A 26,974-nucleotide genomic window follows, 5' to 3' on the forward strand; every position below is an offset into this window, starting at 1 on the left:
CACCTTGAGTTATGGTCATTGGAGTGTATGTCTGGTCCCCTGTGAGATTAAGCTGCTGGAGGACAACAGCTCTTCCTCGTCCATCTTTGCATAACTCTGCACCCAGAAAAGAATCAATGCTCAATGTTTGATGCATTAAGTTGAAGAGAATCTAATTGGAAAGCCGGGGGTCTATTTTTGTCATTCTGAAAAGCTCCTCATTTCCAGCTACTATTATTTATTGAAAATGGGGAGATTTCTGTGCATTTGTAGACACGAATTGGAAGACCATCAGAGAAGTGATTCAGAAGAGCCTTGCCTTACATCCTGTCTCCTTTTGTGCAACTTAGTACTTAGGAGGAACAGTGAGTGCTCATCTGTGCTTCAGTCCCATCATTGTCACAGCTTCTCATTTTCAGTATAGTCTCACAAACTCATGCCTATGTTGGTCATGAGTGGCTTTGGTAGGATGGGGAATTTTTATTCAGCATCCATATTGTCTTGTCCTCCTTCCACCTCCAACCCCCCAAAAAAGGGCCCGAGGAAGCAGTTGTGGGACAATAATTATGATAATCGTAATAATAGCCAACACTTCATGACACTTTCTCCAAGTCAGGCACAGTTCTGAGTGCTCTACTCATGAATCTATGGACTAGGCACTATTGATACCCTGTTTTATAGGTCAAGATACCAAGGCAGCTTGATCAAAGTCACCCAGCTGGCAGGAACAGAGCTAGGACTCTGGCCTTGAAGTTAGAGATCCGGTTTGAATCTCGGCTTGTTACTTACTAGTTCTGAGAAGTTATGCAAGTTACTTAACTCTCTGAGCCTTGATTTCCTCATCTGTAAAATGGGGATAATCATCTCCTCTTTGAGATATATAGAGATTAAATGAGATAACATATCTGAAAGTGACTGTGCCTGGTAGATGATAAATAATAACTTTTTTTACGGAGTCTCGCTCTGTCACCCAGGCTGGAGTGCAGGGGCACCATCTTGGCTCACTGCAACCTCTGCCTCCTGGGTTCAAGTGATTTTCCTGCCTCAGCCTCTTGCAATAATAACTATTTTTAAAATAATACAGCGACAACTTTAATAATATTAACTTTGTAGCAACTAAAGTATAGCTAAAGAGAATATGTTCTCATGCTAGCAAAAGGTCTCCTGATCCATTCTTTTATGTCATGTTATAAAGGTAATTTGATTCCAATGTGAAAAATTATTTCACTCCAGCAGGAGTTCATAAGACAAAACCACATTTAACATGTAACATAGGGCCTGAACGTTCTTCCCCCAAAATGAGGCCCTTTCAGCATATGGTATTTTTGCTGGTCAGATTACACTGGGTAATCAGATACAAATTGGAAAAGAAAATGTAAAGATCACACTGAAGCCATCCAAAATAGCCTGATATATTTTAATAATTCTGTTATTAGTTTACTGCATCTTATAACATTTTCTTTTGAATCAAGTCACAGCCGTGTGTACTTTAGGCTGTGGCCATCATAAACAAATATGTAAAGACACAGAGTTAAAATAGATGAATACCAATGGCTATCCGTCAGTTTGATGTAATCTAACACAAATGACCATTAAGAGACTTGCGAAGAAATCAGAGAAACAGAATTTCACATATGAGCTTCTGCATAACTGAATGACAGCATTGCTGGTGCCTATTGTTTGGTTTGGTCAAGGTTATGCTTTTGGGGAGCCAACCCTCCCTTCTAGATGACTCTGTTGAAAAGTGAGGCTAGTGGAAGATTTCAGGGTACAGAGAGCTAGATTTCTACGAAATATATTCAAAGATGGTAAAGTGAGTACTCTCCTCTTCCCTGGTAAAATTAGAGATGTGTTACCATGGAAACTCACCCATCATCGCCACCGATGTGGACAGGTTTAAATCTTTTGGCAAGGAGAGGATGACTGCCTCCTCCTGTTTCTAATCCCTCCTCTTCCAACTCCTCATCTCTTCCTAACAACTGGAATTCTTCCCATAATTGGTTCTAAAAACTAATTTAGTGTCTTAAATGATCAATTCCATAAATGCAAATCAGGTAAAATGAATTTCCCTAATAGAAGGAATGCCAGCTTGAATTACTTGGTATCAGAGTGGCTGGAGAGAGATACCGTACCTCAGAAGTGTGCCTGTAGAGTGCAACTGCTCTCTCAAAGACGGTGTGCAGGGAATGTGGTCTCCACAGTGGGAGCAGTGTCAGGCTCTACTTTCTTCAACAGGGAACTGTTTCTTCAACAGGGAACTGGCCTGAACAGCTCAAGTGTTGCTTCATTTTCTGATAATAACAATTTGTCTTGATTGGGTGCTGTGGCCTGCATTCCTCAGCTGGGAGTTGTTTGCTTAGATCAGAAAAATCTGAGCTAGTGATTCAGCTAGGGACACAGGTCAAGGGTAAAAGCCAGCTGGGTCTCAGGGAGAGCTAAGCCTTGAGAAGCCCTCCCGTTGGTCACCTAGAATTGAGGTATCTGTCCAGATTAACTGTGGAGCTTTTCCAGAACAGCACGAACTTCCTCTGGGTTGTAGTTCCAAGGGCCAGATTTACCCTGCAAGAGAAATGAATCAGGCATTCCCAACTTGTAAGGATTTCCAAGTTGTAAGGAACATGTAGGTCTAGAGGTTAGTTGCAAGAGCTGGTCAAATGATGTCTATGTAGGAGCCATCAGCATGGCTAATTCAATGGCAGATGCAACCGTGAGGTGGTTGAGAAAGTGTGTACAGTGGCATCAGCAGTTAACAGGAAGTTGGACAGAGAAGTAGAAAAACTAGAGGACATAAAGTGACATAGTCTTTCAAAAAGAGAAGGGTTCTGTACAAATAAGCTTTTCTTCCATAATCAGACCTTCAGACTGGCCTAATCTTCTCCAGCCTTCACATCAAGTTCTACCCATCCTACCTCAGAACCATCTCTGCCTCTCCAGTTCTACTGCCCTAGGTCAGCCCTTTTCATCCTACAACCTGGGCAGCTGCCACCCCTCCCAGCTATCCCCAGTCCTTAGTCCCTGCTCCCTCCTGTCCATTTTTCAACCAGGAACCAGTGAACTTTTTTCTTTTTTTTTTTGAGACAGAGTCTCGCTCTGTTGCCCAGGCTGGAGTGCAATGGCGCAATCTTGATTCACTGCAACCTCTGCCTCCCAGGTTCAAGCAATTCTCCTGCCTCAGCCTCCTGAGTAGCAGGGAATACGGGTGCACTCCACCATGCCTGGCAAATTTTTGTATTTTTAGTAGAGACAGGGTTTCGCCACGTGGGCTAGGCTGGTCTCGAACTCCTGGCCTCAAGTGACCTGCCCGCCTTGGCCTCCCAAAGTGCCGGGATTACAGGCATGAGCCACCATGCCCGGCCATGGAACCAGTGAACTTTCTTTTTCTTTTCTTTTTTTTTTTTGAGAGAGTCTCACTCTGTCGCCCAGGCTGGAGTGCACTGGCACAATCTTTGCTCACTGCAAACTCCGCCTCCCGGGTTCAAACAATTCTCGTGCCTCAGCCTCACAAGTAGCTGGGATTACAGGCGCACGCCACCACGCCTGGCTAATTTTTTTGTACTTTTAGTAGAGACAGGGTTTCACCATGTTGGCCAAGCTGGTCTTGAACTCCTGACCTCAGGTGATCCACCCACCTGGGCCTCCCAAAGTGCTAGAGTTACAGCCGTGAGCCAGTGAACGTTCTAAGTACAGGTCCGATCATGTCTCTTTCCTGCTCCAAACCCGTCAGTGGCTCTCCTTTGCCCTAAGATGAAGACCAAACCCCTTGGTCTAGAATGAGACCCCTGTGTAACCCCAATGTCCCTAATCATTTATTCACACTCTGCCCTACTATGCCTCAGTGCCTCCACCCACCCTCTTCCCTATACCTCAGTGATATTCACTCACTGTGCTCACTAGGCCAACTCCTTATCCTTTAAGGCCCAAGCAATTGCTGCCCCCTCTGAGAAGCCTACCCTTCCCCAGAGGTTGAAAAACTTACAGTCTGAGAGCCAGGTTAGTCCTGATGCCTCACATGCTTTCATTTGCATGTCGTCTGCAGCTGCTGTTGTGCTATAACAGCAGAATTGAATTGTTGCGACAGGGATTACTTGGCACAAAGTTGAAAATATTTACTATCAGGCCCTATACAGAAAAGGCGTGCTGACCCCTGCTCTGGAGTCCCCCAGCAGTTGGGACACTGTAATAGTCTTATTTGGGTCTTCCTTATCCCTCAGCCTGTGAGTACCTTGAAGTAAGGGTGTGGGCCATTTTCTTTTTTTCTTTTTTTTTTTTTGAGACGGAGTCTCGCTCTTTTGCCAAGGCTGGAGTGCAGTGGTGCGATCTCGGCTCACTGCAACCTCCGCCTCCCGGGTTCAAGCAATTCTCCTGCCCCAGCCTCCCAAGTAGCTGGGATTATAGGCACATGCCACCATGCCTGGCTAATTTTTGTATTTTTAGTAGAGACAGGGTTTCACCATGTTGGTCAGGCTGGTCTCGAATTCATGACCTCGTGATCTGCCTGCCTCAGCCTCCCAAAGTGCTGGGATTACAGGCATGAGCCACTGCGCCCGGCCGGTCATTTTTTTTTTTTTTTTTTTTTTTTTCAAGACAGAGTTTCACTCTTGTTGCTCAGGCTGGAGTGCAATGGTGTGATCTCCGCTCACCGCAACCTCTGCCTCCCGGGTACAAGCGATTCTCCTGCTTCAGCCTCTCAAGTAGCTCGGATTACAGGCATGCGCCACCACGCCTGGCTAATTTTGTATTTTTAGTAGAGACAGGGTTTCACTATGTTGGTCAGGCTGGTCTCCAACTCCCAACCTCAAGTGATCAGCCTGCCTCGGACTCCCAAAGTGCTGGGATTACAGGCGTGAGCCACCGCACCTGGCTAGGTATGAGTCATTTTCAATTCATTTTTGTGTTTCCAGTATTTGCACAGGGCCTAACCCAAGGTAGGGATTCAGTGCCCAGGGTGCCTCAATCATGACTGAACCATGTCCCAAGGTACAGGAAAGGATGAAGGACCCACATTCTTCTACTGTGACCCTTGCACCTTGGGAATTTGCCTGCAAGTTTTTGCTTGTTTTATCTGAATAAGTAGGGTCAGCTTGATCTTGATCTGTGGACAGAGGAGCATCCACATACTTGGTTTCATCTGCTCCCCAAGGCTTGAAATCCCTTCAATAGCTTTAAAATGTAGTTTCTACCTTCTTAAGGGAGCCCAAGCCAACTGTGTCTAAAGAGTCAGAGGCTGTGCTTACCTCCCTCACCCTGACCAGGCTGGAACTTTTGAGAGGAAGCAATCACAAGAAAGGGAGCCTGAAATGCATTTCTGCCTCACATCCCTGCGTCCAGCATTTCCAGCTCCAAACCACGGGTTCCATTCCCCTTGAGACTTCTACCCCGCCAGCCCTGGTTCAGGCCTGCCTCAGATGTTAGCAGCTTCAGACCTTCTCATTTCTGGCCCACCCAATCAAGGGCTTTAGAATTGAAATCAGAGCCTTGCCCAGCGTGACCTTGGACAAGTCAATTCCCCTCTCTGAACATTGTTCATAAAACAAAAACAGACCGGGCACGGTGGCTCACGCCTGTTATCCCAACACTTTGGGAGGCCAAGGCGGGCAGATCACTTGAGGCCAGGAGTTCAAGACCAGCCTGGCTAACATGGTGAAACCCCATCTCTACTAAAAATACAAAAATTAGCTGGGCGTGGTGTGCGCCTGTAGTCCCAGCTACTTGGGAGGCTGAAGCAGGAGAATTGCTTGAACCCAGGAGGTGGAGGTTGCAGTGAGCCAAGGTCACCCCTCTGCACTCCAGCCTGGGCAACAGAGTGAGAGTCTGTCTCAAAAAAAAAAAAGAAAGAAAGAAAGAAAGAAACCCAAAAAACAGAAAACAAAAACAACATTCTCTGTCTCTGAGTTTGAAACCAGACCAGGACTGGGCCTTCATCTGGGTTCAAAAGGAAGCCAGGAGGATGCAGCTCCAGTCCAAATGCTAGGGACATTTGTGTGCATTATTTCATCCCCCGTGAGGTGGAGACCAACATTCCCATTTTGCAGAAGAGGAAATTGAAGGAACTCCAAGAAGTGAAAGCACTCGCCCATGGTCACATGGCTGGTAAGTGGCTGGGTGGTGATTTGAATCCAGTTCTGCTTGATGCAAAGCCTTCTCTTTGCCCTTGCCCTCCCTGGGCCCCTTTGCCCTCCCTGGGCCCCCTGTCCCCAGGTCACCACCTTGTAGAGGATCCTGCCCTCCTGGATTACGTAGAGCCTCTCAGGCAGTGCTGCGTAGAGCTGGCTGCTCTGGTTCTGCATGGTGTCCACCACCACAGGGCACTGGGGGCTCCTGGCCAGCAGTAGATGGGCTGCCTGCAGGCGGTCCTGAAGGTTCTGGTGATTTCTGATGTCCATGTTGTTCTTAAAAGCCCAGCCATCTACAAGAGAAAGGCCAGGCACTGAGTCCCATTGACACAGCACACACTTCCTGCAGACTAAATAGCCCCTCACTTTTAACTGAGGTTCTCAGAGGAGCCCTTGGCAATGATTTGGCCTGGTTTCCCATTATGGTTGAATGTGCAAGGTCACGTCAGGAATTAGTGATTGATCCAGAACTGAAGCCCAGGGCTCCTGTCTGCCAGACCCCTGCTCTTCAATGTGAAATAGTCCAACAAACCAGCACTCCTTGATCTTGAATGTGCATGAATCATTTGGGGACCTTGTTATAGGAAGATTCTGATTCGGTCTGTCGAAGGTGGAACTGAGAGTCCATCTAACTCCCAGGATGCCAAGACTGCTGGCGCCTAGACCATACTTGGAGAGGCAAGGGTTTAGATCAGTAGTTCTCTAAGTGTGTGTCCCCAGACTAACAGCATCAGCGTCACCTGGAAGTTTGTTAAGTAGTGCAAACCCTAGGCATCAGCCTGGATGGACTAGGAATGGGACCCAGACATCTGCGTTTTAACAGCCTTCCAGATGATTCTAATTCATACTGAGTTTAAGTACTACTTTTTCTCCTAATTCTTCACCACAGTGTTCTTTCAAAAATACAAATATAGGCTGGGCGCAGTGGCTCACGACTGTAATCCCAGCACTTTGGGAGGCCGAGGTGGGCAGATTGTTTGAACCTAGGAGTTTGAGACCAGCCCGAGTAACATGGTGAAACTCTGTTTCTACAAAAAATACAAAAAACTAGCTGGGCATGGTGGCGTATGCCTGCAGTTCCAGCTACTTGGAAGGCTGAGACAGGAGGATTGATTTAGCCCAGGAGGTTGAGGCCGCAGTGAGCCATGTGAGTGCTATTGCATTCCAGCCCCAGCTCAGGCGACAGAACAAGACCCTGTCTCAAAAAAAAAAAAAAAAAAAATAGCCATATGGCCGTCATTTCACCTGTGACATTTTGGGTCTGAATTCTTTGTAAATGTGTTCAAATCAGTACTTCTCCCTTGACTTCCCTATTTATCCGATCAAAATGTTAGAATCCTCTCCTAGCCAGACCCTGTCACTCCAGGTGTTCTGCTTTCTGTACCCTGGTTGAAAGCACAGACTGTGAGGTTAGCCCAGTGCAGGGCCTGGGAGTGGTGGGTGCTCAGTGAATAGCGGCTCTTTCCCTCTCCCCTCCTCTTCCTCCTTCCACCTCCCAACCTCGAGATGGGGCCTGGGGAAAAGGGAGAGAGAAAAGAGAGTGGGAAGAGGTAGAAGAGGCAGAGAATCTTTCTGTACCTGATGCATGTGCTTCTTCAATGTAAATGACAAGAAAATCTGCTATGGAACTAAAGTCTTCAATAAGCCTCTTGAACTGGTCAAATTTGAACATAAATGAAGGTCAGGTACAACTTCCAAAATTCAGCACCAGTGGCCTATTACCTGAAACAGCAACAACCATCACAAACTGAGACTCTACACACAGCTTTCTTTTACAAGCACCATTTTCACTCCTATGTTCAATTCTGTTATTTTTATTGCCCCCCACCCCCCACCCCAGGATGGGTCCTAGGCACTGGGGTCCGACACCTAGAGAGCATGACTTAGCAGGGGCTGGAGCTGGTTTACTCCTCTCTAAAATGAGAGGTTTTTTTAGGTGGTCTCAGTGGACCACCTGCAGTTGCCGCATAGCAGTTTAAATATAAGAGGAGTCCCTTTCATGCAGTTTATAAGGCAGGTATGCATCCATTCTGTCATGCGATGGGATTAGTAATACTGCAAGGTTGGTCATTTTTTCCCCCATTTTATAGACAAAGAAACTGAGTTTTACACACTTGCTCCAGGTCACACAGCAGGTCAGTGAGGAGTTAAAATGAACATTCTGGTTTCTGAACTCTCAATTCAGTGCTCTTTCTATGCATAGCACTTCAGTTTCCTCATCCACAAGGGGGGCATAATAATACTTTGTAGCACTGTTAGGAGGATTAAATAAATTAATAGAGATAAGGGCTTAAACTGGTTACTGGCCCATAGTAGGTGCTTAATAAATGTAAGCTGTTGCTATGAGCTTGTATCTCCTCCCTGAGCTATGAAGTAGGGAGGCACCAAAGGCAGCTCCACAAAGAGAGTGAACGCTAGGAGCAGGACCAGCTGCATAATTTGCTGGGCCTGCTGCCAAATGAAAATGCAGGGTTCCTTGTTCAAAAAGTGGGGGAAAGTGCCATTAAATTTATTAAAATATAAAGACGTTTCTTTTTTATTTTTTTGAGATGGAGTCTCACCCAGGCTGGAGTGCAGTGGTGTGATCTCAGCTCACTGCAACCTCCGCCTCCGGGGTTCAAGTGATTCTCCTGCCTCAGCCTCCTGAGTAGCTGGGACTCCAGGTGCACACCACCACACCTGGCTAATTTTTGTATTTTTAGTAGAGATGGGGTTTCACTATGTTGGCCAGGCTGGTCTCAGACTCCTGACCTCAAGTGATCCGCTGGCCTCGGCCTCGCAAAGTGCTGGGATTACAGGCCTGAGCCACCGTGCCCAGCCTGAAATACAAAGACATTTCTAATCTTCTGTAGTCCCTCTCTTGACCTGGCATCATGTCTTTTAGTTGCTATTTGATGTCATACTCCCCTTGGATATTCATAGAGTGAGAGCAGATCCTCACAGCTACCCAGCACCCCAGAGACCGAGTGTGTGTGCACTTCCCTTTCCCTCCAGCCACCAGACCAACATGCCATGCCCCGCCCAGCATCACATAAGTTGAGCCAGACATGGCCCCTTCCCACCTGCCCACCACCCCAACCCACAGGGTATTGCAACCTCTGTAAGGAACATACTAGGTACCTTGATGGGGGAAAGGGTGGGCAAGAAGCTTCCCCCACCCTCAGTCACTTGACGAATTGCACTATGGCACTGCGAGCCCGGGATGGGGACAGCTGCCATGCAACACTGGGGGATGTGACACCTGACCCCCACCTTCCTCATGTCTGTATCCAGGCCCACTCTGGGGTCAGGAGATGGCAGCAGTCACTGGGTGGAAGCAGGAAGGAGCACCTGGGGATGGGAGAGTGGGCCTTAGAGAACATGTCCTGGAGGGGCAGGGAGGCTGTGGAGGGCAGGGAGGCTGTGGAAGGCAGGAGCCTGTGCAAGCAGAGGCTCCAAGTCCTCGGGGCATGCTCCATTGTCCCACAGGGTTTCACTTACAAAATGCAGATTCAAAGATAAAATTATGAAGAATTTCAAGACATACTTTACAACTCTGGTGTGCTAAGAACAACAACAGCAACAAAAATTCAAGACAGCTGCTGCAGAACATTAGATCCCAAGGACAAGGCCCTTTTGAGTGTAGGTCCCTGTGTGATTCACTGGTCCCATGTCCATGAAGCCAGCCCTGGGTGGAAGCCTTCTGTAACTCCCCATCCTAGACCAAGGACAACTCTGGGGAGCAGCCGGCCTCCTGTGGTTTCTTACGGCCAGAGCTGACGTTGTTGAGCCCTTACCATACATTTATTGGAGCATGGCTACTCTTGCACTGTGACATGGCCTGTTTAAGTGTCCACATACCCCCAAACCCCCCTACTCATTGTCCCCTGAGGACAGGGCCTGTTCCTCATTCATCCTCGAATCTCCAGAATGTAGTATACTCTCATCCTATCTACAAATATTTATTCAGCACTTAAAATATGCAAGTCTCCCTGCCACACACTGGGGATTCGGCAGAGAATGAGACCAGCAGCTCTCTGGCTGTGTGCAGTTTGAAGTCTGCTTAGTGGGGAGACAGGCAAAAAAAAGTAAGTAAATGCGTAAATGAAGAAGTTTCAAATTGTGATCAGTGTTACGAGAGAGGCTATAAAGGAGTTACCTACTTTAGACAGGCGGGGCAGGGAAGGCCTTTGAGGAGCTGCCATTTAACGTGAGAAATGAAAAACAGGAGAGAACCAGCCATGGGAAAAGGGAGAAAGGGATTCTAGCCAAAGAGACTCACACAGAGTCCCCAAGGAGGGAGAGAACTTGGTGTGTTCAAGGCCCCACAAAACCACTGGCAGGAACCAGGCATAGAGAGCAACAAGAGAAGGGTTGGAGTGTTAGGGATGGACCAGAGCAGGCAGGCTCCTATAAGCCTTTGTAAAGAATCTGGATTTTATCCTAGGTATGTGGGCTATCAGGAATATAAAGCAAGGGTGGTGAATATTGTTGCATATTTTCTTTTTCATTTTTTTTTTTTTGAGAGATGAGATCTTGTTACGTTGCCCAGACTGGAATGCAGTGGCTATTCACAGGTGCCATCATAATACACTACAGCCTTGAACTTCTGGGCTCAAGTGATCCTCCTGCCTCAGCCTTCTGAGTAGCTGGAACTATAGGTGCACTTGACTATATCTGACTTGTTTGTTGCAGTTTTGGCTGCCCAACTCCTAACTCTCCTTCCTACTTAGAATTCCCTATTTTGTATTCTATTTATGAAACAGTGTGCCCAGCCTTGCTCTATGGAAGACAGAAGGGCCAGGTTCGCACTCTGCCCCTGGCAGCCAGGGCTCAGGCAGTGACCCCAGCTGGGCTAATTATACCCTTCCACATAGATCTTTGATTCTGGGAGTCATTGAGACGGCAGAATTCATCCACAGCCCAGTTGTGGTGCTCCTGTAAGGGATGGTGATGGGTTCCCATGGCAACCACAATGACAGCAGGATCCAGGCCCAACTATTGATGCTAAAAGACAGTCCAATCAAGACCAGCTGATATTGTTTCTGGAAAGCACTCAACATCTTTCCAGTATGTTCCTTTATGTACATATGTGTGTGTGACCAAGAAAACCAGAGGGAGCTTCTGTTGCTTACAAGCCAGAACCTGACTGCTACAGTAGGGCCATGTAATAACCAGATTTACACTTGAAGATCACTCTGGCTGCTCTGTGGAGAAAGGACTAAGAGTGAAAATGAAAGTGAGGGATAAGCAGTTAGGGGGCACTGGAGAAGTCTACATGAAAGACAATGGGTCTGGATGCAGTAGCTCACACCTGTAATCCCAGATTTTGGGAGGCTGAGGCAGGAGGATCGCTTGAGCCCATGAGTTCAAGACCACCCTGGGCAACACAGTGAGACCTTATCTCTGAAAAAAAAAAAAAAAGTTAGCTGGCCCTGGTAGGGTGTGCCTGTAGTCCCAGCTACTCAAGAGGCTGAGGCCGGAGCGTCCATTAAGCCTAAGAGGTTGAGGCTGTAGTCAGCTGTGATTGTGCCATTGCCCTTCAGCCTGGGCCACAGAATGAGACCCTGTCTGTATAAGAGAGAAAGAGAGAAAATGGGCGCCTGGGCTAGCTAGTGTGGGGCAGTGGAGCTGGGGAGAAGGCAGAATTGACAGGGTTTGCAGATAGATGGGGAGTAGAGGGCATCTTAACTTACATGTGGTTTATTTGGTTAACTATACCCCCTCTGTATTCTGCAAAGAATTTAAAGCTCCTTACACCTATACTAACACGTTAAATGGAATTTTTTATTTTTTATTTTTGAGAGGGAGTTTTCCTCTGTCACCCAGGCTGTAGTGCAAAAACGTGATCTCAGCTCACTGCAACCTCCGCCTCCCAAGTTCAGGGAATTCTCCTGCCTCAGCCTCCTAAGTAGCTGGGATTACAAGCGTGCGCCACCATGCCTGGCTAATTTTTGTATTTTTAGTAGAGACAGGGTTTCTCCATGTTGGCCAGGCTGGTCTTGAACTCCTGACCTCAAGCGATTCACCAGCCTTGGCCTCCCAAAGTGCTGGGATTACAGGCGTGAGCCACTGCACCTGGCCAGAATTTTTTTTAATCATGCCCCTCTGGGAGGCGTAGAACAGGAGGGGAAAACGGAATACACACAGGCCATAGGTCCCATGCATTTGTTATAACTGAGCTATATTTTGACTCTGAGTTTCCTGGTGGCCAAGTAAAAGAAGAAACAAAATTGGCTTATATTCTCAATTTTTAGCATATGAGAGGAAAGCAGACTAGTTTCACTGGACATACGAAGCAGCTCTCCTTGTCCTTGGGTCAGACTTTTTCTTAAGAGTCCTGAGGAGGCATTGAGTGGCCTCAGTCTCTGCTGGTTGACTGCACTATGATTTCTCACCCATGTGACAAGGAGGCCCAGGCTTCAGGAGGGCAGCTCAGAGGTCAATTGTGGCCAAGTGACTGGTCACTGGTCTCCAATGACCCCAGAGAGTCACTCTGTCACTCTTTAGGTAGGAACCCAAAAAGCCTGGGCAACATAGCAGGACCCCGTCTCTTAAAAAAAAATTATCTAGGCGTGGTGACACATGTCTAGTCCCAGCTACTTGGGAGGCTGAGGCAGCAAGACCACTTGAGCCCAGGAATGAGGCTGCTGTGAGCTACGATCGTGCCATTGCACTCCAGCCTGGGCAACAGCATGAGACCCCATCTCAATAAAAATAAAAAATAAAGAACCCAAAAAACGTATGGTCATGATCAACTCTAAGTGTCAGCTGTATGAAATTTTGTTTTTAATTGGGAAAAAAACTCAACATCCACTGATTCAGACCCTGGAAGAGACAGAGCCATTTGTTTAATTATTTATAGTGTGGTTGGGTACAGTGGTCAGTATTGAGGGCAAAGTTTAAACTAAGCTCTCTGCTTTCCTCAGCAGCAGAGAGGTAAAGGATGGGTGCATGGGGGCTGGCACCCTGCCCATGTCCACAGACCACAGTGCAGAGAACACCATTTCGAGAATCCAGTGAAGACTATCAAGTCCAACTCCTTTGTATAAATGGGAAAACAGCCCAGACCAGTAAATTACCCCCCACGTCAGGATCTGTCAGCAGAGAAATCCTATTTATAGTTATTGGACAACACTTGTAAGTACAGCTGGAAAGATGTTAGAAGATTTTAAACAGGGGCTGAAATGAAGCCAATTTCAGATTAACTCTCAGGTATCCAGAAAGTAAATCATCCAGAACTTGCCTTCTGCCACACCATGCCAGTTACTCGATGTTTTGTTCTGTGTGTGTCCAAGAGTGTGTGTATATTGTGTGTGTGTGCGTGTGTGTGGACACACAGAGGGCTGGAGGTGGCTGAGAGTTTCCCTGAGCTCCTGCTGTCGTATCCAGTAGCAGCAAGTGCACGAGCTGAGAGTCAGAAGTCTAGTTCCGGCTCTTCTAAGAACTCACTGTGTGACTCTAAGCGAGTCATTCACCTCTCTGGACCTTTGCATCTCAAAAACGAAGCGGTTGCTTTAGATTATCAGTAAAGATTCTTCATGTCTCTCTGTCTCTGGCTCTGAGTTCAGAGTTTATACCCAAAGCATACAACAGAGCTTTTTGGTGGCCTGGTGGGTTTCCAAAGTAGTTACAACATGTCTCTTTTTTTTTTTTTTTTTTTTTTTTTTTTGAGACAGAGTCTTGCTTTGTTGCCCAGGCTGGAGTGCAGTGGCGCAGTCTCAGCTCACTACAAACTCCGCCTCCCGGGTTCAAGCAATTCTCCTGCCTCAGCCTCCCAAGTAGCTGGGATTACAGGTGCATGCCACGATGCCTGGCTAATTTTTGTATTTTTAGTAGAGACAGGATTTCATCAGGTTGGCCAGGCTGGTCTCGAACTCCTGACATCAAGTGACCCACTGGCCTCGGCCTCCCAAAGTGCTGGGATTACAGGTGTGAGCCACCATGCTCGGCCAATGTCTTTCTAATAAGCAGAACTGATCATGTTTACTTCTCACTTGGAAACCCTTCCAGAACTCACCAGTACTCTCAGGATAAAGTCAACCTGCAGCTACGACACACAAGGCCCCGTAAGCTCTGGTTCCTGATGATGCCTTCAGCCTCATCCTTCACCCCTTCCTGCCTCTGGGACCCCACTTGTGCCAAACTGAATGTTGCTTCTCCACATCTCAGACCTCTGCTGCTCCTCCTCTCTGCCCTGCCCTGCTTTCCATTCCCCTCTTCCTCACCCACCCCAAGGTTTCACTGTCCCTAGACAATCAGCACACCATCCTCTCCTCCAGGAAGCTTTCCCTTGGCCACCTCCTTACCCTACTCTTAACAGGGTTCCTGCCCCCAGTGCCCTCTGCTTCCCTGTCACTACACCATCTCTCACTCTGAGTTATGAGGCCTTCCAGGGCAGAGGCCCATGGTGTTTATTTCCGTATTGTTAGTACCTATGATTTCAGGGGACTTTGGGTTAATGTGCTGAAAGTAAACTCTATTTTGCAAATAGATTTTTCTTTTGCTTCAGTCCCCTCCTCTTACCATTAAAAATTTTTAATTTTATTTACTTATTTATTTTTGAGACAAGGTCTTAACTCTGTTACCTAGGCTGGAGTGCACTAGCATGAACATGGCTCACTGAAGCCTCGACCTCCTGGGCTTAAGTGACCCTCCCAACTCAGCCTCCTGAGTAGCTGGGACTACAGGCTCACACCACCTCATCCCACTAATTTTTAAATATTTTGTAGAGACAGGGTTCCACTCTGTTGCACAGGCTGTTCTTGAACTCCTGGGTTCAAGCAATCCTCCCACTCAGCCGCTCACAGTGCTGGGATTACAGGCATGGGCCACTGCAACTGGTCACTCTTACCAATTTTCAGTCTCAGCTGCAGCAGCAGGGAGCAGAGACAAACTGAACAGTTTTTATTTTATTTTATTTTATTTTATATTTTATTTTATTTTATTTTAAGACAGAGTCTCGCTCTGTCACCCAGGCTGGAGTGCAGTGGTGCGATCTCGGCTCACTGCAACCTCTGCCTCCTGGGTTCAAGTGATTCTCATGCCTCAGCCTTCTGAGTAGCTGGGATTATAGGTGCATGCCACCATGCCTGGCTGATTTTTGTATTTTTAGTAGAGACGAGGTTTCATCATGTTGGCCAGGCTGGTCTTGAACTCCTGACCTCAAGTGATCTGCCCGCCTCAGCCTCCCAAAGTGCTGGAATTAAAGGCGTGAGCCACGGGGCTCAGACCAAATTCAACAGTCTTTAAAATGTAAACTGCCTCACTGAAAGTGGACAGTTACATGATGCAAGTACATTCCATGAATTGGCCATGAGGCAAGCTGGCTTTCAGGGAACTGAACTGCAGATGACTGGCATTCAGCAAATTGGCCCGGTTCTGTTACAGTGCTTGGCACATGGGCATGTGGTAAGTTAGTTATTACCATTGCTCTTACTACCAATGGAATTAGTGAACATTTGTTGAATAAACTGAGGTCATTTGTGCACTGTGGTTTAAAATTATGAATGAACAGCAAAACAAAAGAAGCTCCTGCCTTCCCCTCTAAAACACTCTTCCCTTTTTCCTTGTCAGGCTACAAAAATCTGACTCATTCTTCAAGACCTAGTTCCAGAGCCACCTCCTCCAGGAAAACTTCCAAGTCCTCCAGGCAAAAGTTCTATTTTTTATAGCCTCCCCCATTTCATAGGACTGTAAGGATTTGTTTATTACCTCCATCTGTTCTATGGAACTGGAAACTCCTCATGTGCATACACTCATGTGCATATGAAATTGCACATGAAATTGCACAGGAGGAGGATATAGTATTCAGGGTTTCCCAACTACTTTGACCAGGCGACACTGCATAGTAAAGCATATCTGTGGAACTTAGGTTCTAAAGAACATTCTTTCAAAAACACAGGATAGGCCAGGCACAGTGGCTCATGCCTGTAATCCCAGCATTTTGGAAGGCCGAAGTGGGTGGATCACTTGAGTCCAGGAGTTCGAGACCAGCCTGGGCAACATGGTGAAACCCCACCTCTACAAAAAATGCAAAAATTAGCCGAGCATTGTGGTGTGCACTTGTTGTCCCAGGTACTAAGGAGGCTAAGGTGGGAGGATGGCTTGAGCCTGGTAAATCGAGGATGCAGTGAGTCGTGATCATACCCCTACACTCCAGCGTGGGCAGTAGAGTGAGACTCTGTCTCAAAAAAAAAAAAAAAAAAAGAGAGAAAAAGAAAAACAAGAAAAACACGGAATAAACCAACTGCCTCAGGTGCCTTCTCTACCTGCTGCATCTAGGCCCTGGGCCGAGCATGCTGAGGAATCCAGAGATAAATCAGACACACACCCTCTCCTGAGGCTCTCCACTGGGCAGGGAAATAAGACTTGTGCTTAGGTACCAGGTGCTGAGCAGGAAGCAGCAGTGTCCAAGGAGAGGTGCAGACAGAGAGCCATGAGCCGAAGGGAGAGAGCACATGCCTAGCTGTAGGGAGCTGAGGTGGCTTCATGGAGGACAAGGTGTCAGGAGAGCTGGACCCACATGAATGAGGGGGATATAGACGGCGATGGAGAGGGGAAGGGCATTCTTGACCAGCCGATGTCAGCAAAGGCAAAGACAAGGGAAAGTACAAGAGATGTACAAGGCCCAACAGTTTGTCCGAAAGAAATGAGTGTGGCGGGGAGCTCAGAGGTAGAATTGAGAAGAAAAGCTGGAGCCTGACCAGGGAGGACCTGGAATCCAAGGCTGAGCCTGGGCTTCATCCTAAATGCAGAGGGGAGCTGCTGAAAGTGGTTGAGCTGGTATGTACTCAGAGAAGAGCAATCTGGCAGCCATTCACAAGCTGGGCTGGCTGAGTGGGCAAGTGGGGGAGAAGGAAGTTCTGGCAGGAAGAGAAGCTGGGAGGACAAAAAAGAGAAAACTGGAACGGTCAAGAACTCAAGTCGACGAAACTGGTTTTCCTGGACTGGGGAGTGGGTGGAGTTAGAGAGAGAAAACTGAGACTTTTTTTTTATTTGTGACAGCGTCTCACTCTGTTGCCCAGGCTGGAATGCAGTGGCACAATCTCGACTCACTGCAATCTCCGCCACCGGGGTTCAAGCGATTCTTCTGCCTCAGCCTCCCGAGTAGCTGGGATTACAGGTGCACACCACCACGCCTGGCTAATTTTTGTATTTTTAGTAGAGACGGGGGTTTCATCATGTTGGCCAGGATGGTCTCGAACTCCTGACCTCGTGATCTGCCAGCCTCAATCTCCCAAAGTGCCGGGATTACAGGCGTGAACCATCACGCCCGGCCGAGAGCTCTTTAACAAGTATTTACTGAGCAGCTACCATGTGCCACCATCAGGCATGGGTGTAATAGTGGGTGAGAGCAATGGTCTCGACCTGCATTGAGTTTGCAGACTAGTGAGGGAAGCAGACATGAATCCTAGCCAGCCGTACATAATTACAAACCGCAACAGGTGTAATAAAGAAAAGTTTAGGATGTTAAGCAGGCAGATGAGAGAGGGTAGCCTAGTATGGGAGAGTTGGGCTTGGCTTCTTGAAAGAAGCGTCATTGAGCAACAGTCTGAAGATTGAACAAGAGTTAACCAGGCAGAGAGGTGGGCAAAGAGCAGCCCAGGCAGATCAGCCTGTACAGTAAGAGCAGTGTTCCAGGGGCTGAAATGCCAGACAGGATGGTTTGTGATTTGAGTGCCTGGGAAGGTGGTGATGTTACTTAGAGAAACAATCCACAAGAAGTTCTAGTTTCAGGAAGCAGGAAGAGGACAAGAAGGTCCAAAAGGAGCAGCAAAAGTAGTAGGAGAATTCAGGACTTTCCAACCCATCTCTTCATCCCCCTCTACCACTGCTATTTCAAGCACCCCTCAAGTGTGTGGCAGCCTCCTGACCTTGCATAAACTCCCAAATGTTGCACCTCTGTCCTGAGAGGTGGACCACCGGGCAGTTTGGGGCCAGACCCCCTAGCTCAGTCGTGTCCTCTAGTCGCTGCCAACGGACCTTCAAGACGAACCAGAAATACTGGGTGCTGAAAAAGGTTGGTATCCAGTTGTCGTGGCTGAAATGGGGGTTCCTGGTCATACCCGTCTTCTCACCCATGGCCAGGATGTTCCGCTTGACTCTGTCTGGAAACAATATCAGAAGCACTTTACCCACGACCACATGCACAGCCACCTCCAAGAGCACCCAGAGCCTCTTCAGCCACAGCCCTGGCTGGGGCAGCCCCATCTCGGCAAAGCCAGAGTAAGCTCTGAGTTCTATGGGCAGAGAGGCTGCAGCCAGGCAACACTGGGCGGAGCTGAATGAAGGTGCAGGGTAGGAGCAGCCAACCCCGGGCCAGGGGAAGGAGTCAGGTCAGAAGATGTTTGCCTTTCTGTCATGAGATAGAAAATTCCTAACCAGGTGCACAAAGGTCTGTTTTAATCATTATCATTTCCAATTCTTTGCCTGAGCTTTTGAGAGGTTCTTGGATTGGTAGATTCCACATCTTAAATTCTCCCTCTGATTAATTTTTTAAAAAACAAGTACTTAAAAAGACCACACTTAAAGAGAACCTGTTAGATGCTCTCTCACAATTCAATAGATTTGGCTATTAGTTATTCTTTATACACAAACTCTTCTTTTACTAATGAAAGATGTTTTTCCCAACAAAGATCTTTGTTTTCCCAACAAACATCCATGGTTTTTTGTTGTTGTTGCTGGAGATGGAGTCTCGCTCTGTCGCCCAGGCTGGAGTGCAGTGGCACGATCTTGGCTCACTGCAACCTCTGCCTCCCAGGTTCAAGCAGTTATCCTGCCTCAACCTCTTGAGTAGCTGGGATTACAGGCACCTGCCACCACGCCTGGCTAATTTTTGTATTTTTAGTAGAGACAGGGTTTCACCGTGTTGGTCAGGCTGGTCTTGAACTCCTGACCTCAGATGACCCACCCGCCTTGGCCTCCAAAAGTGCTGGGATTACAGGCTCGAGCCACCGCACCCGGCCCCCAATCATGGCTTCTAGCTGGTGGTTGACTATTTCTGTAGTCAGAGCCCTCCCCAGGGGATATGGATCTCAAACCTCCCAGGGCAGAGACAGAACTGGGACCATTCCTAACAAAACCTGGGGCCTGCAACTCCCCTTAGCACTGGGCATAGAGTGATAAATAAAACACCCTCTTCTGTCAAGGAAGTCATGGTCTAGTGAGGGGAATAGAGAAGTAAACAAAAAACTACCATTTCCTAAATGAAGTCCAGAGGCGGAGGGTGTGCATGGGCTACGAGAGCAGGGAGAAGGGGAAGCTAATTCTGGTTAGAGAAGTCAAGAGGACTTTACTGAGGAAGTGATTTCTATGCTGAAACCAGAAAGACGGCAAGCAGTCAGCTGGCTAAAGTGGGGATAGTGTCCTGGTGGAAGGAACCACATGGCCAAAGGCCAAGAAGCCAGAGACAGCATGGCTCAATGGAGAAACTGAAAGAAGAATCATAGAGCTCAGAGTTGGGAAGTGTTTTAAAATACACCCAAGACCTTTTTTTTTTTTTTAATAATTGAGACGGGGTTTCCTTCCTCTGTCACCAGGCTGGAGGGCAGTGGTGTGATCATAGCTCACTGCAGCCTCGAACTCCTGGGCTCTAGCCATCCTCTCACCTCAGCCAGAGTAGTTAGGACTACAGGCGTGCCACCCAAACCCGGCAAATTTTGTGACTGTTATAGCTTCTCCTTATGTTGCCCAGGCTGGTCTTGAACTCTTGACCTCAAACAATCCTCCTTCCTTGATCTATCAAAATGCTGGGATTATGGGAATGAGCCACCATGCCCAGCCCCCAACTTCTTAAAGTAATCAGGGCTGATTTTCTCCACCATGTGTCACTCTTTATTTATTTATTTTTGAGACAGAGCCTCGCTCTGTTGTCCAGTCTGGAGTGTAGTGGCACAATCTCGGCTCACTGCAACCTCCGCCTCCCAGGTTCAAGCAATTCTCCTGCCTCAGCCTCCCAAGTAGCTGGGATTACAGGCGTGTGCCACCATGCCCAGCTAATTTTTGTGTTTTCAGTAGAGATGGGTTTCGCCATGTTGGCCAGGTTGGTCTTGAATTCCTGACCTCAGGTGATCCACCCACCTTGGCCTCCGAAAGTGCTGGGATTACAGGCGTGAGCCACCGCGCCCAGCCGGCACTCTTTTCTTTACCTGCTGGTGCAGTGGTATGAGAAGCCAAAAATGCCTAAGTGGTAGTTACAGCTTCCAATTCAGTGGAACTGTAACTGGAATGGAAGTGTTCTCTCTCCGCCTTCCCTGCTTCCCTGGGACCAGGATCTCCAACCAAGCAGAACTTAAACTTGTGACGCAGGAGGCACACATTCTATGTGTGTAGGTTTCACTGAAAGTGATAGTAAGAAGTGCTACCCCTTGGTTTGCAAATCTATAGGTATTTAGAAAAAAGTACCATTATAAATAATTGATAAACCATTGGTTTAGTATATGTACTACATGCCGGAGGACAATGCCCCAGTCTCCTGAGTATTTTCCCCAACCTGGAGCCCTAACTGTGCCTTTAACAAGCCATTCCACCATCCTATTAGGCCACCTACTATTGGATGACTGAGTCACATGGTAAGACCAGTGGGTAAGACCCATGGTTATGTGTCACTGTTGCATGTTCTTTACAATTAAATTGGTCCCTTAGTCCAAAGCAATGTTGTGCAGGTAATCATTGCAGGATCTGTAAGCAAGAGGACTTTGCTTTCCTTTAACAAGGGGGAAAGGACTACTTCTGCCACAGCCACCTTTCCCTTGAAAGATTCAAGGGAAACTGGAAACGAGGGATGGTCAAGTTTCAGGCTTTCCTACCCAAATATCCTCATCCCAGTTCTCAGGTTCCCATTCATTTTCTGACAATGCCCCAGCTTTGATGGAGGAGACCTACAGAGGCTGTGCATTCAGTCTTCGTTGAAACTTTGCCACCCTTACAATTAGATCTTGGGCCTGATTTTCAGTCCAGTCTTTCTCAAGGCTATAGAAGAATAAGAATCTTCAAAGCTGCCATAGAGGCTCTCTAGCTTTCTCAAAGTGCCTCAAGTTGACCGTTGGCTGTTCTAAGTCTGTCATTTTATTTTCAAGGTTTCCAATGGAGTTAAGAACACCCAGTCCATTCCGTAGTCCTTATAATTACCATTGTCCTCTTAATGTTCCTGTGCCACAGCCACTAGATAACTCAGCACCTTATCTTCTACCTGCACGTTATCCCAATCAACTGCAGACAGACACCTTAGTAATTGTGACGCCATTCTATTCTAAGTGTTATCACACCACCACCACCACCCTCCTTCTCTCTCCCCTTAATACCAGCAATATATTTGTTGTTGCCATGTGACTGGTGCGCAGTTCAGTTAGAAAATGCCAACCTAAGGTTTTATTTTCTGGGGCCACTTTTGGTACCAACATGCCTTCATATTGCTTCCTCATATGAGTAGTTTATTGGCAAGTATGAATCCAAGCACCAGGAGTGAAGTACAGGGCTTGTATATCAGGGAAGGAAGGAGACCCATTGCGAAGATGCATTGTCAAATGCGTCACTTCCAAAGGCATTTGGTTGCTTAATCCTGCTAGGTAGTTTGAAAGCTATATGAAAGGGCGCCTGAGGGGGAAAAACAGGAAAAGCATATATTCATCAAGTGTTGACCCCATTGGTCAGAGATTTGCCTCATGAGACATTAACAACTCTCTACCCCTACACTTCTGGGATGCACCTGTCTGGGTGCTGATTGGTTCCAGCAAGGTCCCATGACCCCATCGCATCAAGAAACAAGCCTAGAAGCAGAAAGTGAGAAGCCTGAGGCATAGGCTGGAGGCAAAGCTCACTCAGGTTATATCTGCTGACGCTGGAATAAGATGGGTGGCGGTGAAATAAGCAGCAGGTGAGGCCAAGATGATCTGAAATGGGACATAAGAGGTGGCTGATATACTAGCACAGCTGAATTCATGAACTGAGATTCATTCCTGGTACATACTCAACCAAAAGTGCCCTGCACATGCTCTAAGCCTCAGCTTTCTCTTTGTAAAATGAGGATAATCACCCCAAGATAGCAGGATTGTTCTGAGAATTAGAGATCCTGCATGTACAAAGCCTGATCATGATAATCTTGGGGAAAAAAATACACTATATATGGCTATTATTAGATGTAAAGTCTTTCCAAGTGCTCACTTACTGGGGGTGCTCATACGAACAGACATCGCGCTTTCGATCACTCATTCAGAATGTAATTGACTCATCATGTACTTCCTCACCAGTGAAATTTTTATGGCCAAAAGAAACTGAGGGACTGGTGACGCGGGTGACTTATTTTTTTCTTTCACAATCGTCTTTCATCACCCGATTTTATATTTCCTTAGGAAAAGAGGTATAAACACACAGTAAGAAAACCCTAAACTCGAGAATTTTCTACGTTCCCTGGAGCAAGGCCAGCCCAAGTAGTCACACTCAGCGACCCCACCACTCCGCCCTCGCCTGTCTCTTTAAGAACTCGAGGCTCACCCTCGGGAGAAGGGCGGGCGGGAGCGGGCTCTGCGCGCCGCAGCACGCAGGTGTCTCTGGGAGCTGCTGTCTCTTTAAGGAGGCGGGGCTCTTCCCGGAGGAGGCGGAGAGGTTCCGCCCCCCGGATCTCCGGCTTCCGGCAACTGGGCTGGACCGAAACCGGCGCGAAGCAACTGAGGCCCGAGCCTTCTCGGGACCCGGGGGACGCCTAACCCCGCGAGGTGAGGCTGCCGAGTTTGCGGGACCAGTACGAGGCTAAGGGGGTTCAGGATCTCCTGCCCGCCCGGGCCGCCGCGGCCCAGCTCCTCTCCCTGAAACACCGCCTCTGCTTCGCGGTGTCCCGGGCTGCAGGGTTGCCGACACCCCATTGCCTACTAATTGCCTGACTCCGCTCTAGGCTCCTTACACGCACTCCCATTTAATGACCCCCGCACTGTGTGACTAGGTATCGTTATGCACCCATTTTACAGATGAGGAAACTGAGGCCGCGAGGAGCGCGCACACAGCAGAGAAGCAGCAGAATCGGGAATCAAACCCAGCTCTGTCTGACCCCAGAGCCTGTGCCCTTAACCACTGGCTAGGCTGAACTGCCTTTGTTCTTCACTGTCCCCATCACCTCTTTCAAACCTCAGCCTCTCCTTCCTCATCGTTACATCTCTAGGCTGCACCTGGTCTCTAAACATTCACACAGTGAGTTGAGATTCATTCCTGGTACATACACAACCAAATAAGGTTGAATTGGAACCTTTGGATCCCCGGGGTTAGTTTCTTTGTTACAGTTTTAATATTTAATAATACCTGATGCTTAGTGGTTATCTTTATATAAACCTATTAAACCCCACTGAAAAGGGAGGCAAGGGAAAGTGATACCATTTCTAATACATAAGAGTTGTTTGCAGATACTTTATACTGTCATCCTATTACGTTTACCTATTTTTTTCTTTTAGACCCCTGCAAATTTTCTTCCTCATAATTGGGAGAAGACTCACTGGCCGAATGGCAGCAGTAGATGACTTGCAATTTGAAGGTATACCAGTTGGGTGCCCACCTTTATATTTATGATCACTGTTGCCACAGTCACAGCTAGTATTTTCATTCCTATACTGCGTCACACATTGAAGGATATTATTTCAAACATCTTCGTGGCTGTTGGCCACATCCAGGTGTTTCCTGTTTGTCCACACCAGCTGTTTTTGTTTTTGTTTTTTTTGCCAGATAACCCTTCAGATTGGTAACGAGTATCATAAATTTAGTACAGTGATTACAGAAAATGCTTACACAGTTCCTGCTTTAGTTCAGAAGACATTTATTGAGCACTTACGTTGTGCTTAGAACCGTACAAGATACTGGAGACAAAAAGATGAAGAAGTTTATCCACTGGTGGAGTAGATAAAAATGTAAAAAGATCATTAGGATGAAATGTGATCAGATCATTCCCTCATTGAATCAGTAAATATCTCCTGGTTGTGACCAGGATCCGGGCAATTGTTCTAGTTATCAGGGATAGAAGAGTGAACAAAATAGTTTCCTTGTGAAGCTCTCAGTCTAGTGAGGGGGACATGTATTTATTAAATGATCATTTAAATATATACCTACAAACTATGAAAGTGCTGGAGGAAAAGTTGAAGGAGATATTAGGACTCATAACCCAGAGCCTGACTTAGGCTAGGGATTGATGAACACTTGTTTGTTTGTTTGTTTGTTTCTTTTGATGGAGTCTCACTCTGTTGCCCAGGCTGGAGTGCCTTGGCTCGATCTTGGCTTGCTGCAACCTCTGCCTCCCGGGTTCAGACGATTCTCCTGCCTCAGCCTTCTGAGTAGCTGGAACTACAGGTGCCCGTCACCACACCCAGCTAATTTTTGTATTTTTAGTAGAGACGGGGCTTCACCATATTGGCCAGGCTGGTCTCGAACTTCTGACCTTGTGATCCACCCATCTTGGCCTTCCAAAGTGCTGGGATTACAGGCATGAACCACCAGGCCTGGCCCACTTGCTTGTTTTATTAACACCTTACCTAACATTTACTATATGTCGGGCACTGTTCTAAATGCTGTACAGATAATCCTTATGTCAACTTTATGAAATAGTTACTTTATTCCCCTGTTTTATTAATGAGGAGACTGAGGCACAGAAAAATAATTTGCCTAATGGTCACACAGTTAGTAAGGGATAAAATCAGGATTTGAACCCGTCCAGTCTGGTATCACAGCTTATGCTGTCTCTGTTGTCTAAGGAAGAGATACACTGTTTAAAGATAAATCTATTTCATTTGCAAGTACTAGAAATCCACCTCAATTTGCAAATACTGTCAACCTCGTCTTCAAAATTCATCTAGCATCTGACCACCTCCACCACTACTCTCACCATGCTCAAGGTCACTGTCACCTTTTTTCTGAATTATAGCCTTTACCTTCCTTCTGGTCTTTCTGCCTCCTTCCTTATCCCTCTACAGTCTGTACTTTGCAGCCAGAGTAGTCCTTCTAAAACTCAAGCAGATCATGTCATTCTTTCAGAACCTTCCAGTAGCTCCCATCTCACTAGAAGAAAAAGCCAGGCCCGGCACAGTGGCTCACACCTGTAATCCCAGCACTTTGGGAGGCCGAGGAGGGCAGATCACCTGAGGTCAGGAGTTCGAGACCAGCCTGGCCAACATGGTGAAACCCTGTCTCCACTAAAAATACAAAAATTAGCTAGGCATGGTGGTGCACGCCTGTAATCCCAGCTACTCTGGAGGCTGAGGCAGGAGAATTGCTCAAACCCAGAGGTTGCAGTGAACCGAGATTGCACCACTGTGCTCCAGCCTGGGCGACAGAGCGAGACTCCATCTCAAACATAAACAAACAAACAAACAAACACAAAAACGAAAAAGCCAGAGCCCTTACTGTGGCTTAGGAGGCCCCTATATGATGCAGCCTCCAACCCTCTGATTTCGTCTGCTGCTCTCGTCCTTTCTGTCTCTGCCCAAGCCGCATGGGCTGTCACGGTTCTTCCTATGCACCAAGTACATTCACAGCTTGGGATGTTTGTGCCATCTTTCTGTGTGGGACATTCTCCCTTCAGATAGCCTTATGGCTTGCTCCTTTGCTCTGTTCAAATCTCTCCTCATTAGAGAGACCCTCCTCAGCCATCCTATCTAGGAGTGCAGTGCAAGAAAGTTTAAAGACAGTGGCCCTCGCAAAAGTCCCTGTGGAGTGAGGAAGTTTAATTATTTTCCTAAAGGATTGGGAGAACACTTGTGTTCCAGATCACGGATGGTGGGGAAAGCTGACACAAGGTGAGGCTTAGGAGGAGGGAGGTGACAAATCACCCAGGGCTTTATCAACTGTGTTAAGGACTTGGGTCTTTAGAAAAGCACACAGGATGCTGGGGGTGGGGTGGCGGGGGGTGGGTCATGAAAGGCTTCTCCGGGGAGGAACGGTAGTATTGGATGAAAAAGTAGAGGTCAGAAGCCTTCAGGTGAAAGGCATTGTTTCAGGAAAGGAGCAGAGGCTGAAACTAGCTTAGGATATGCCAGGATGTAAAAGCAGAGAATGTTGGTGGCAGAAATAAGACACATACCAGTTTTATGCTCAAGGAGCTGAGATGGACAAGAATAACCAGCACAGAGCAGACTGTGTGAAGAGTCGTCATGTTAGGGGTACACGCAGCCCACACTCCAGTCAAACTATGCCGTCACTGTCCCTCCATCACGGGCACACTTTCCATCTTCTGGGTCTTGCTCATCCCCTTCCCTTTGCATGAGATGCCATCGCCAGCACCTCTGGCCATCCTTCTCATATGGTATCTTCTCCAAGAAACCTTTCCTGATCCCAATAACTAGAGGAGTTATCGCCCTCCTTGGGGCCTTTTTGACCTTTGTGCTTCTAAAGTGGTACTGTCTGTTCCTCCTTCTGGCATTCCTTCCCCCTGGTAAACTACTGCTTTTTAAAAATTTTTTAATTTTCATGGGTACGTAGTAGGTATATATACTTACAGGGTACACTCATATATTTTGATACAGGCATGTAATGTGTAGTAATTGCATCAGGGTAAACAGGGTGTCCATCACTTCAAGCATTTATCCTTTGTATTACAAACAATCCAATTATACTCTTTTTCTCTCTTTTTTTTTTTTTTTTTGAGACCGAGTCTCGCACTGTCACCCAGGCTGGAGTGCAGTGACATGATCTCAGATCATTGCATCCTTCACCTCCCATTTCAAGCGATTCTTGTGCCTCACCCTCCTGAGTAGCTGGGATTACAGGTGTCCACCAACATGCCTAGCTAATTTTTATGTTTTTAGTAGAGATGGGTTTTTACCATGTTGGCCAGCCTGGTCTCGAACTCCTGACCTCAAGTGATCTGCTCGCCTCAGCCTCCCAAACTGCTGGGATTACAGGCGTGAGCCACTGCATCCAGCCCAGTTATA

General features: G+C 47.3%; 2 protein-coding genes across 8 annotated transcripts in view; one reads left to right on the plus strand and one right to left on the minus strand.

The window, feature by feature from the left end:
- Nucleotides 1–1,382: 1,382 nt before the first annotated feature.
- DIO1 (iodothyronine deiodinase 1) lies at nt 1,383–18,503 on the minus strand. 3 transcript variants are annotated; one of them, XM_008967879.5, is made up of 4 exons: nt 17,948–18,503; nt 7,671–7,814; nt 6,186–6,385; nt 2,375–2,538 (listed from the first exon to the last, which is right to left on the minus strand). In XM_008967879.5, the coding sequence occupies exons 1-4, from the start codon at nt 18,282–18,284 to the stop codon at nt 2,470–2,472; spliced, it is 750 nt and encodes a 249-aa protein (XP_008966127.2). In that variant the 5' UTR covers nt 18,285–18,503; the 3' UTR covers nt 2,375–2,469. The 3 variants fall into 3 exon arrangements, with proteins under 3 accessions (XP_057154789.1, XP_057154791.1, XP_008966127.2); XM_057298806.2 differs by lacking the exon at nt 7,671–7,814 and having other exon boundaries at nt 1,383–2,538; XM_057298808.2 differs by lacking the exons at nt 6,186–6,385; nt 7,671–7,814 and having other exon boundaries at nt 1,383–2,538.
- Nucleotides 18,504–22,648: 4,145 nt separating this feature from the next.
- The window catches only part of YIPF1 (Yip1 domain family member 1), a 37,862-nt gene continuing 33,536 nt past the window's right edge, over nt 22,649–26,974 (plus strand). For 2 of the 5 annotated variants that reach the window (XM_063607388.1, XM_003815005.5), the window contains exons 1-3: nt 22,673–22,786; nt 23,036–23,255; nt 23,513–23,592. In XM_063607388.1, the coding sequence (XP_063463458.1) occupies nt 23,562–23,592 (31 nt within the window). In that variant the 5' untranslated portion in view covers nt 22,673–22,786; nt 23,036–23,255; nt 23,513–23,561. Of the gene's footprint in view, nt 22,787–23,035; nt 23,256–23,512; nt 23,593–26,974 lie in introns of all 5 variants that reach the window. The other 3 variants (XM_063607395.1, XM_063607399.1, XM_057298818.2) reach the window with 3 other exon arrangements.

This window comes from Pan paniscus, chromosome 1 (genome assembly GCF_029289425.2).
Source record: "Pan paniscus chromosome 1, NHGRI_mPanPan1-v2.0_pri, whole genome shotgun sequence".
In the NCBI taxonomy this organism is placed as follows: domain Eukaryota; kingdom Metazoa; phylum Chordata; class Mammalia; order Primates; family Hominidae; genus Pan; species Pan paniscus.

Bases quoted from the DNA above. Each gene is read 5' to 3' on its own strand.
- DIO1 (XM_057298806.2), bottom strand. From the start codon at position 18,284: ATGGGGCTGCCCCAGCCAGGGCTGTGGCTGAAGAGGCTCTGGGTGCTC. The intron at 6,386-17,947 runs GTCAGGAGGCTG...TTTCTCTTGTAG, and splicing joins CATTTGGGAGTTTATGCAAG to ATGGCTGGGCTTTTAAGAAC. The intron at 2,539-6,185 runs GTGGTGACCTGG...TTTCTCTTGCAG, and splicing joins AGGGCAGGATCCTCTACAAG to GGTAAATCTGGCCCTTGGAA.